General features: G+C 40.7%; 1 protein-coding gene across 2 annotated transcripts; it reads left to right on the plus strand.

Annotated features, from left to right (window-relative positions):
• The first annotated feature begins 649 nt into the window (after window positions 1-649).
• LOC107779822 (E3 ubiquitin-protein ligase WAV3) lies at window positions 650-6,306 on the plus strand. 2 transcript variants are annotated; one of them, XM_075235096.1, is made up of 2 exons: window positions 650-1,262; window positions 4,162-6,306. In XM_075235096.1, exons 1-2 carry the CDS (start codon window positions 1,071-1,073, stop codon window positions 6,076-6,078), a joined length of 2,109 nt encoding a protein of 702 aa, XP_075091197.1. In that variant the 5' UTR covers window positions 650-1,070; the 3' UTR covers window positions 6,079-6,306. The 2 variants fall into 2 exon arrangements, with proteins under 2 accessions (XP_075091197.1, XP_075091198.1); XM_075235097.1 differs by lacking the exon at window positions 650-1,262 and adding an exon at window positions 1,271-2,868.
• The last annotated feature ends 4,278 nt before the right edge of the window (window positions 6,307-10,584 follow it).

The raw sequence follows: 10,584 nt of genomic DNA on the forward strand, positions 1-10,584 counted from the left end.
GTACTTTAATTACTTATTAAACCTAAACATCTATTAAAATATGTCAGTAGAGGGACTAAATTAACACAACTCACTAATTGTAAGTTTTGTCTTTACTTGAATATCCACATTACTATGGTTAAAATTTACAAATAAGTGATCGTTGATTCATGCGATAAAGAAAAATAATCTCTGAATAGAATATGGGACTATATAGTCAATGTATTTGGCTGAATTAATTTTTCCGGCATAAGCAATTAGAAATTAGTTATACAAGATTTTGATATTGTTCTTATAGAAACTCAATGTGGATAACAATCCACGGATTAACTATCCCGGATAAAACAATGATGTTAAGGGTCATTAGGTTATTGGGATTAGGTATTATAATCCCGGGAGGTGGGAATTGATTCTTTTCCCGTGTTTGGTTAATGGTTATATTAACTATTCCATACTAGATGTGGAATAGTAATTTCAGAATTATAATTTTAAAATTGTTAATCCTTTAATATCCTGCTTTGCAATCAAACGACACCTTACGACATATTTAATTCCCGCATTCTAGTCTCGGTATCACTTGTTTGGGAACCAAACCGCCCCTGAGTGACGAGAATTGTAAATTACCAAAAAGTCAGCTATGAGGATCTAGACAATTAAAATATGTATGAAGACATTACAATAAATGAAATTGAAAGTTCCCCAAATTACTCCCCTCTTCCCTCTCTTACCTTATTTATGACGGAAAATGGTAACATGCAGTTTTATTCTCCCACCCATACAATTACTCCTAGCTAAAATGAAAAGCCCTTCCGTTTTTGGAACCAAATCAAAAGAGAGAGAAGGGCGAATAATTAATTAGATCAAATCAGATACACTTTGCCGTATCATTCTTGTCTTTTCAAATATCACAGAAAGAAAATTCTTGTCACTATTTTAAAATCCAAATTGTCTTTCTTTTTTCTCTCTTCTTCTTCTTCTTCTTCTCCAATTTCACGTTCGTATTTTCTTCTTTTTTTTGCCATACAAACCCAAACCCTAAAATCCATTATATTTCTCTTTCTCGTTCTATAGAAAGAGCTAAAAGGAGAAGAATGTCAGGGACATGGAGCAAACTGCAGAAAACGCTGTCGTTTAGGCAACAACCTAAGTCTCCTACCGATAATGGTGCATCCTCCGGTTCCAATTCCAAATCGCCACCACCTCCTCGTCCGCCCTCCGCCCCTTCTTCCTCCTCTTTCTCCCGTTTCTCCCGAAGCTTCAGCTCCACCTCCCGATCCTCTAAGGTCCGTTTTTCTCTTTTCTTTTAAATAATTTTCTCCTCCTCTTTTTTCTTTTTTTGAGTTTGTCGGTTGTTTCTTCCTTGTCTTTCGCCGGTAGTATTTGATTTGTTATCCATTTTGATTCGCCGGAAAGTCGGTTTTTGCTTCACCGGTGATGACAGCTGGTATTTTACCATCGCGAAAAAGGAGCAGAATTTTGTGCTTTTCCTAAACTGGAATGAAAGGAGAATTTGTTTTGGACAAAACTACCTTCGTTATTTTGCGAAATTTACTGGATTCTTCCGTTTTTGGGGATCTGAGCCGGGGTACTATTGGAAATTCAGTTTTAAATTTTATTATGTTTGTTTGGCTTTATTTGAATAAGTGAATAAACTAAAAGGAAATCCAGCTTTACAAGTCATTTGATGACGAATGCATGCATGATTATTATACTGCCCTCCGCTCTGCTTTGGTATCAACGCCCCTTTCTTGAGGTCAAAAAGGTCATTTTTAATAAAGAGTTCTAAGCTAAAAGTTACCTTTCTTGGCTTTCCGTGCAGGCTTTTTCTAAATTTGACTTTGTGAAAATACCTTTTCAATTTCTACTGCTAAAATTGATGCTAGTGTACAACCACTATTAATTAAGGTACAACCCGATACCATTTACCTAATGGTATTATCCTACTCATTTAAACAAACAAAACTGTTTAGCCCCGACTCATTTTATTTTTTACATAAGAGGTGGATTATTTATTGGGTAGCTGAAAATTTGGATGATTTCAGCTTTGGACAAATAGGGGATCTTTTATTGTTGGCTAAGATCTTTTTGACAACTTCTTACGCCAGCTATGTGTGTGTGCCCATGTCTAGTAAAAGAAGTTGGATTGAATGAAGCTGGACCAGTTCTATAAATATAGGATTATAATTGGCAATAGCTTAGACGTAACAACTATTGACTTTGCAACGTAGAAAAGGACGGACTTTTTTCTATGCACTACGTGTTTGCTTCACATGGAGTATATTAGTTGTGCGCAAGATGCAGTTTGTTTTTTCATATTGAAATGTTAATTTGCTAGATTGATAAGAATTGATTAGTAGTAGCAATAGCTGGACCTGGTAAAAATAACTTTCAAAAAGTTAAAGAATGATATTTGGACCTGTTCTTGTATATTTATTATAGCCTTTGCGCTTTTATATTCGACAAATGTCCCTTGGACTTGTACGTTTGTTTTTGTAATTTTGAGCAGGTTATTGCTAGTTTAGTTGTATTTGGACTAGTTAGGAAGGAACTGGAATAGTTTTTTCGTGTACTCCATAAGGACTTGGACGGTCTACATTTTTAATGCACGACATAGTGTATTTATTGTTCTTTGCTCAAATTACTCAACCTAACCCTATATAATATTATTTGCACACTGTTATTATGAAAAGCTGACTCTAAGCAAATTTGAGATCAAGACATAGATTGATTTATTTACCTGATTGCCATGAAGAGTTGAACACTGATTCCCTAGCAAGTCATAAGTTGTTTTTTCACACCGACAATTTGATTGTTCTTCCCAAGAGGTTATGAATTCCATGCAGCTAACTTATGTCTTACAATGTTCTTCTAAATTTGTTCCGGCAAAAGGTGTAAGATTAATATTTCATTAATTTTGTCAGTACTTTGTTTAGGTAACTAGACTAGATATCCTCATGTATATTTTATAGAAAAGTCCTTGCTGCTTAAACAATTGACTTTGTTTTGGTCAATATTTCATAAAGTTAATACCAGTGTTGTCAAAAGGTGCGCTTAAAGCGCACTTAAATCCTAAAGCGAGGCTCAAAACATGTTGAGCACTTTGCCTCGTTTAGCGGACGCTTCAGTGTTGTCATCAAGGCTCTAAGACATACTTTTTCTTGCCAATGAGCGTAATCCTGAAGAGACGTTAAACAATTGATATTTGACTTTATTGTAAAAAAATTCAATTTCGTTATCTATATATTTGTTATTCATGCTTATAATTATTAGTTTTGGACTACACATACATATCTGTATTTTTTCTCTATTTGCGTATTTCTTCATTAAAGCCCACGCTTTATTTGCGCTTAAAGCCTTGTGTACCTTAGAGCTTTTTTACACTTTTCGCCTTTGATAACACTGGTTAATACTTATGTAACTAATTATTCCAAAAGCTTATTTCATTAATGATTTAAGTAGTTGAATGAGTCGGTAACTGTGTCCAATGACTTATCTATTCCCGGAAAAAAAGTCCAAAGGTTCCAGAACTTTTTTATTATTGAAAATATTTACCGTGAATGTACAGTTGAAGCAGTTTTAGTGTTTTAAAAAAGGTTTCAAGTAAGGGCTTATGTCATGAGAGTCTTTACATGATTGCTTGGTAACTTCCTTTTTCTTTTTTGTAATGATAAAGTCCGAGTTAACTTGCATGAACCTCAATTATTCCACTGCATAGCTACTACTATCATCTATTGTTTTTTGTCCCCATTAGGATTTGAACCTTGATTTTCAACGTTTATACCATTTCAATGATCACTAGACCACACCCTCGGGCACGATTGCTTAGTGACTTCGTTAGTTTCTTTGGTCAGAAAATCGCTATTGCTGCTCTTTTTACTATCTTTTCTTTGCCATTGTCCCATGTATAGTGTATACCTTATGATGGATTCAAATTCTATGCTTTGGTGAACCTGCTGTTCAACAATGTCCACTAAATTTTTTTTGAGTGTATATATAACCTACAACTTGTGGAATTCCACTGGCTCTGTTGTTGTTGTTGATATATAACCTATGGCTTCATCAATGTTTCTTAAGTTAATTGAGGAATTGATTAGGAGGCATGTGGTTACATATGGACAGTCTCATTGAGCATGTATATATTTATTGGCTTGCCACTTTTTCAATTTTTTGTTGCAATTGCAGCGAACATGTGCTATTTGCCTTGGGAGTATGAAACCTGGGAATGGTCAGGCCATATTCACTGCTGAATGCTCCCACTCCTTCCACTTCAGCTGCATCGCCAACAGTGTTAAGCATGGAAACTACCTCTGCCCTATCTGCAGATGCAAATGGAAAGAGATTCCTCTCATGTCGTCCTTCAGTACTGATACAACCATTAACAATGCAGGACGGACTCGTGTCTCTCCACTTGAAGATCAACCACCGGTATCTCTGCCCCTTCCTGAGCCCCTTCACTTCTCTGATGATGAACCTCTTCCCAGCATTACCGTGGATCAGACCTCCTCCCCTTCCACCATTCATTCAGAAAGAGTAGTCTTGAGAGCTTTTCCAGAATTTTCTGCTGTTGCTGCTTCTGAAGCGGTGTCAAGATTTGCTGTTCTTGTTGGAGTAAGGGCACCTCCACTTGCTGATGATGCTCGGCACCAAGAGCGTGCGCCTATCGACCTGGTCACAGTTCTAGATGTTAGTGGCAGCATGGCTGGATCAAAATTGGCTCTCTTGAAGCAAGCAGTTTGTTTTGTCATAGATAACTTGGGACCTTCTGACCGTCTAGCTGTTGTTACCTTTTCATCTGGAGCTCAAAGAAACTTCCCCTTGCGAAGGATGACAGAGCAGGGGCGTCGAGAGGCTGTACAGGCTGTCAATTCCATCTCAGCTAATGGTGGAACAAATATCGTAGAAGGACTCAAGAAAGGAGTTCGAGTTCTTGAAGAAAGGCGTGAAATGAATCCAGTTGCTAGTATTGTTCTCTTGTCAGATGGGAGAGACACCTATAACGGGGATAATGCCAACCAACGTCACAGTCCTCGGAATCGTAGATCCTCGAATGCAACATCAGGTCCAGAATATCTGAATCTGTTGCCTTCTTCCATTTGTCCTCGCAATAGAGAAGCACTAGCAGCAGACCAGCTGCCAACTTTTCATGTACATACATTTGGGTTTGGGTTAGACCATGATTCTTCTGCTATGCATGCTATCTCAGATGCATCGGGTGGTACATTTTCATTCATTGAGACAGTTGGTACTGTTCAAGATGCCTTTGCAATGTGTATTGGTGGTCTCCTCAGTGTTGTAGCTCAGGAATTAAAACTTACTGTTAGGTCAGCATCACGTGGAGTGGAAATTGGTTCCATCCCTTCGGGACGATATACAAGTGAAATTTCTGAACAAGGAAAGCAAGGTCTAATAAACATTGGGAACCTGTATGCAGATGAGGAGAAAGAATTCCTTGTCTACTTGTCTGTTCCCTCGGCTGAAATTGATGGAAGCGCAACAAAGACATCTCTGTTGAAAATTACATGTGGTTACAAGAATAGCACGTCTGAAGAAATGGTCAGTGTGGAGGGTGAGACAGTTGAGATACGTCGGCCACCAGTGCTGTCTCCTACGGATGTGCTAGTAAGTCGTGAGGTTGATAGGCAGATAAACAGGCTGGCAGTAGCAGAAACCATTGCAGAGGCACAACATATGGCAGAAAATGGAAATCTTGAGGGTGCTCAAGCCGTTCTAGCCAACAGAAGAACCTCTCTTCTATCTTCTGTATCTGCCCAAGCAGGTGATGCTCTTTGTAACTGGCTTGACACTGAACTGACTGAAATCAGAGAGAGGATGGCGAGCAGGGAACGCTATGAACAAACAGGACGCGCTTATGTCCTCTCGGGTTTGAGCTCACATTCTTGGCAAAGAGCCACAACTAGAGGAGACACAACGACACAAATAATATCGCAAGGTGGTAGCTCAAGCAACAGTGGTGCAATTGGCTATGAAACTCCATCTATGGTCAACATGGTCTCAAAGTCACAGAATCTAAGTCTTGCCAATCGTGTTGAACAGGTTCCTCGTCCCAACAAGACATGCAACTTAATTCCAAGATCTTAGTAAACATTTCTAACCCAATTCGTTCTCAGCGTGATAGGCAACTGAACAACAACACTCTTCTCGTGATATAATTCTGTGGTATTTGACCCTACTATACTTTTTTTTTTGCTCCATTTGTTTTTTCTTTTAGTTCTCCATAGTTGAATCATTTTCAAATTAGATTCTTTTGGATTGACATCTCTACAGTTCGGAATAATATTTTAGAGCTGATAACCGTTTGTCTGCTGAGATCGTCCTCTTATTAGAGAATACTATACTTGTCCCTTTTCGATTCTGTAAGGATTTCAAAGAGAGGTTTAAATGATCATGGGCTACTCTGAGTATAGCCTTAAGGTTTAGAATTGGATGCTCAGATTTTTTTAAAGAACACTTCAAAAATTAGAAACATAAATCCCTAACAATGGGTAGTGTTTAATATGCGAACAACTATTGGTCGAATATGACGCTTCTATTAAGAAAAGATGTTTGTGCTTTGCATTTAAGCTGGCGTTCGCGAAATAGATAGTAATATGTATCTTCTAAGAGTTAGTTTCGTCATCAATATACTAGTTAGTAGTTACATATCGTAGCATCAAAAGATATGACATTAATATTAAAGGGAACGCTCACATTGAAACGTCTCTGTCTTAATGAGCTCATATTGGCTACTTCCACATAATGTCAAAGAATTTTCATTGCGTAAATATCACGAGTTATCTCAAAACTTAAAGAATAATTGCACTAATAAATAATGAGTTTGCTAAACCTAGTCACTGAGTCACATCTTTGTTTGACCAAAAAAATGTAGAATTTTGATTAAACTAATTAATTTTGTATTACGAAGGGCTAAACCTAGTTAGTTAATGATAATAACTTCAGATCTATAACCGATTAACACCAATAACGCAAGAGCAGTGTTGAGAGAAGATTAAATGTGATGTACATTCAATGTTTCAAGATCATTAATGATGGAGGAATATCAAACAATAAATAACGATAAATGGCATTAAAGTAAATAAGGAGAATGATTCACCCAATATTGAATGAAGTAGGTGATTCTCCTTTCTGACAATGATGAATAATAGACAAATACTAGAATGTTGGGACCCTTCTCGGATCTAATGGAAAAAGTGTAGAATAGTAGACAATCGAATCTCTTTAGAAAGGTAGTGATTGTCTTTTATCTAGAGAGAAAGTCTGTTTTTCATAGAATGTTCTTATCAGAGAATATTACCTCCCCCTCTCCCCATATCTCTTTTTCTATTTATATGGGACATTTCCCAATCAACCATAAAAGCACGGACACCATAGAATATTCTACTTCGAAAACTAGCCGTTAGTACTGCCCTTCATACTCGATCTCGGCCATTATTGACTCTTTTGCTACAAGCTCCGTTTTCTACTAATCGGCCTCAGCCATATCGCTTTCCATGATACCGCTTCGTGTCAAATCTTAATGAAAGCAGATTTTGACCCATACAGTTAGTCCCTCCGCTTATTGATGTCTGCCGTAGGCGACCTCGATGAGCGAACTCTGTCTGTCAGGCTTGAGAAGTTTTATGCGAGCAGGTCGAGTAGTAGCACTTCAAACGGAATGGAAACGTGGCCTTTTATGATCCACAACTTAGGGTCACGTCGTTTCATCGTGACGTCATGTCATCATGCATCATTATTTTCTCGATACCCTGTATCGTTTCCTCTGCCTCTGCCGCTTAGATTTTTGAGCTGGGCAATTGCGGTTTGCTTCCTTGGTATTGATGCCCTAACTCTTATAAATGGGGATATTCAGTTCTTAGGTTCACTCTTTGCTTTCTAAAAATCAAATTTTCATATCCTCTTCTTCCTCAATCAGAATCTCTGCTTTCTTGACCTTATTTCATACTCCTGCCTTCACCGATTTTAGTGGTTCTTGCTACTTGACTCTCCCCCTCTATTTATAAACAAAAATAGTTAATGTGTCTTCCAGTTCTGAGGGGATACCTAATCCTTCTCCTTTGGCAGTGTACATGGCTCCCCATGACGGTGGGGCTGCTATTGTTGTAGAAGATGAAAGCTTTCCTACAGTGGAGGAAATAATTTCCCGTAACGATAAGGCTAGAACTGACTTCTCAAAGCTACCCGAGGATGACCCTGAGGCCGTAGAGTCTGAGATGGATGCGATGTGGTGCAGATTCATCGCCCTGGATATTGCGCGTTTTATGCATATCCATTCTACGTGGGCTATTCTTTTCCCATTCTCCTATTGGCAGAGGAGTTCTGCCGCTACTACGGCATCTTTCCGGCTCAGCTTTCTCCTTATATCTACACGCTCATCCTCATGCTGACAAAGTACGCGGAATTGGCTGGCCGCGGGGTCTCCCTTCGCCACCTGATGCACCTTTTCGCACTGAGTTTTTATAGAGGGACGATGTTGCACCTTCGTCACCTTGGAGGCAAAAATTTGGTAGTAAAGATGGACGATAAAGCAAATCATCGATTCTAGTTTAATTACTTCTTTGTCAAGACTGAGGACGTGGTAGCGAACGCGAATGGATTTCCTGAGGCGTGGAATTACGCTCATAAGCATTTTCACTAAGTGCTCATTTTGCTCGTTCTGGTCGTAGTCTAACCGTTCTGTCTTTTTCTCCTTCAGCTGAGACCAAGCCCCCTCAATTGGTCGCAGATATTCACGAATGGGTTAGCTAGATCTTGCCCCACACAGTGGGGATTCGTGGGTGGCCGACCTTTTCCAGAAGTTCGGGCCCAAGCTTTCAGCGACCGGTGAGTTTGTCCGTTTATATAGTGACTTTTTACTTATGCCGTCTTGGCCTTATGGTCGCGTGTTCGTCATGGCTTTGATAGTTGCCGTTCTAATCACTTTTGCAGGAGGGTCTTCGAAGAGGCGAAAAGCTCCTGCTCCGGCATACCGTAAGAGGAAGGCCGTTTCTGTTCCTATTGCTGCGGTGAGACCTGCTCGATCATCGACTACTGCGACGGGTGTCTCAACTTCACCTCTACATCATCTAGTTGACGAGGACGATGAGGAAGGATCATCGCCGACTGATGATAATATGCTTTGCCGCAATAGGCGATCTGTAGGTATCGGCGAAGGAAGTGTCCGCATGGAAAGTTCGGTGATGGATAGTTTCGTCATCAGAGAAACGACGACTATAGATCTCACAGTTGGTGCCGAGCAGCCGTTCACGATCCCGCTGCAGTCGGGGGCTGAGGGATGTACTTTGCTCCTTGAGGCCGAAATGGGTTTTGAAGGGTGGTCGGCGCGGATACCCGACACCTTACAAGGGGGTGAGACATCAATCCCTTTACCGATCGAGGGCCCTTCCTCTAGGGTTGACAACAAGCACAAAAGTGTTGCCGAAGAGGATTATGAGACGGGCTCCGATATAGATGCCGAGGAAGTTAGGATGATGGGGGAAGGACTTACACGGCTTGAGGTGAGGTTAGAAGGGAGCACGCGGACCATTGTGATCCCTTTGGGCTGGGACCTATTAGTTGATACAGAGGACGTGGTCCCTTCTCTTGGTCCACTCTATTCCGATGTGGAGGGTAAGACCCTCGAGAAGCTGAAGGATTCCACTTTGTCGAAGAGCATAGCCGGCCTTGCTCTTAGAGTATGTTTGGTATTCTGTTTCCTTATTCGTTTTTTATGTTGATTTTGACTTTATTATTACCCGCTCTGGCTTTTTTTTTTCAGACCGTGATCTTGGAGATTGAAAGTTCCCGCCGAGAGGAGAGGCGTAAGGCTATTTTCCAAAAGATGGAGCGGAAATATCGTGAATATCGTGATAAGCACCGTGAGCTTTGCCGGCGAGTTGATGGTAGTAGCAACTTTCGGACCCTCCGAAACGAGCTAAAGGAGAAGGATGATGAATTGGTGAAGGTCATTGGAAAATATAGTGAGCTGGAGGGGGCGTTGAAGGACAAAGAGGAGGAGCTCGAAGTGACTAGGGTGGTTGAGGCCCAGTGCGCCTTCAGTCCCAAGTGGTCTCACTGCGTACCGAGAGAAGGAGTGTCAACTTTGAGCGGCCGTTTTGAGCGGCGAGGTCGCCGAGAAGGTAGCAAATTTAGAGAGGGCAGAGTTGGCCCAATTATCAGCTACGCATAGAGCTACAACTTTAGAGGACGCGATTCGTGTTATTCGTTCTGAACGGGATTGCGCCATGGAGATGGCTAGGCTCAGAGAGGAGCGACTTGATGAGCGGATTAGGGAGTTAGAAAAAGAGACTGCAAACCTTAGTGATCGAGTTGTTGCCCTCGAGGCCGAGAAGGCACAGTTATTGGCGCATCCGTCCTCCTCCCGTACTTCTTTTCCTGATGTTCCTCGGGATCTGTATGAGAAATGGATTCACGCTGAGGCCCAGCTGGACATATTCAGGGATCTGATGGGGACGGGGGTTGTTTCGGAAGCCGACTTAGAAAATGCACGTGCTAAGGCACGTGAAGCTCAGTTTGCTTGTGGCTATGACCCCGCCACACCACAAGCTGGTGATGCTGCGGAAGACATGGAAAAGATTGAGCAGGATGCCT

This window comes from Nicotiana tabacum, chromosome 17 (genome assembly GCF_000715075.1).
Source record: "Nicotiana tabacum cultivar K326 chromosome 17, ASM71507v2, whole genome shotgun sequence".
NCBI classification, from domain to species: Eukaryota; Viridiplantae; Streptophyta; class Magnoliopsida; order Solanales; family Solanaceae; genus Nicotiana; species Nicotiana tabacum.

What these genes read in the sequence shown, in the direction of transcription:
- LOC107779822 (XM_075235096.1), top strand. Translation starts at nt 1,071, where the DNA reads ATGTCAGGGACATGGAGCAAACTGCAGAAAACGCTGTCGTTTAGGCAA. An exon ending in CCACCTCCCGATCCTCTAAG is followed by an intron (nt 1,263 to 4,161) that starts GTCCGTTTTTCT and finishes TTGCAATTGCAG; the next exon opens with CGAACATGTGCTATTTGCCT.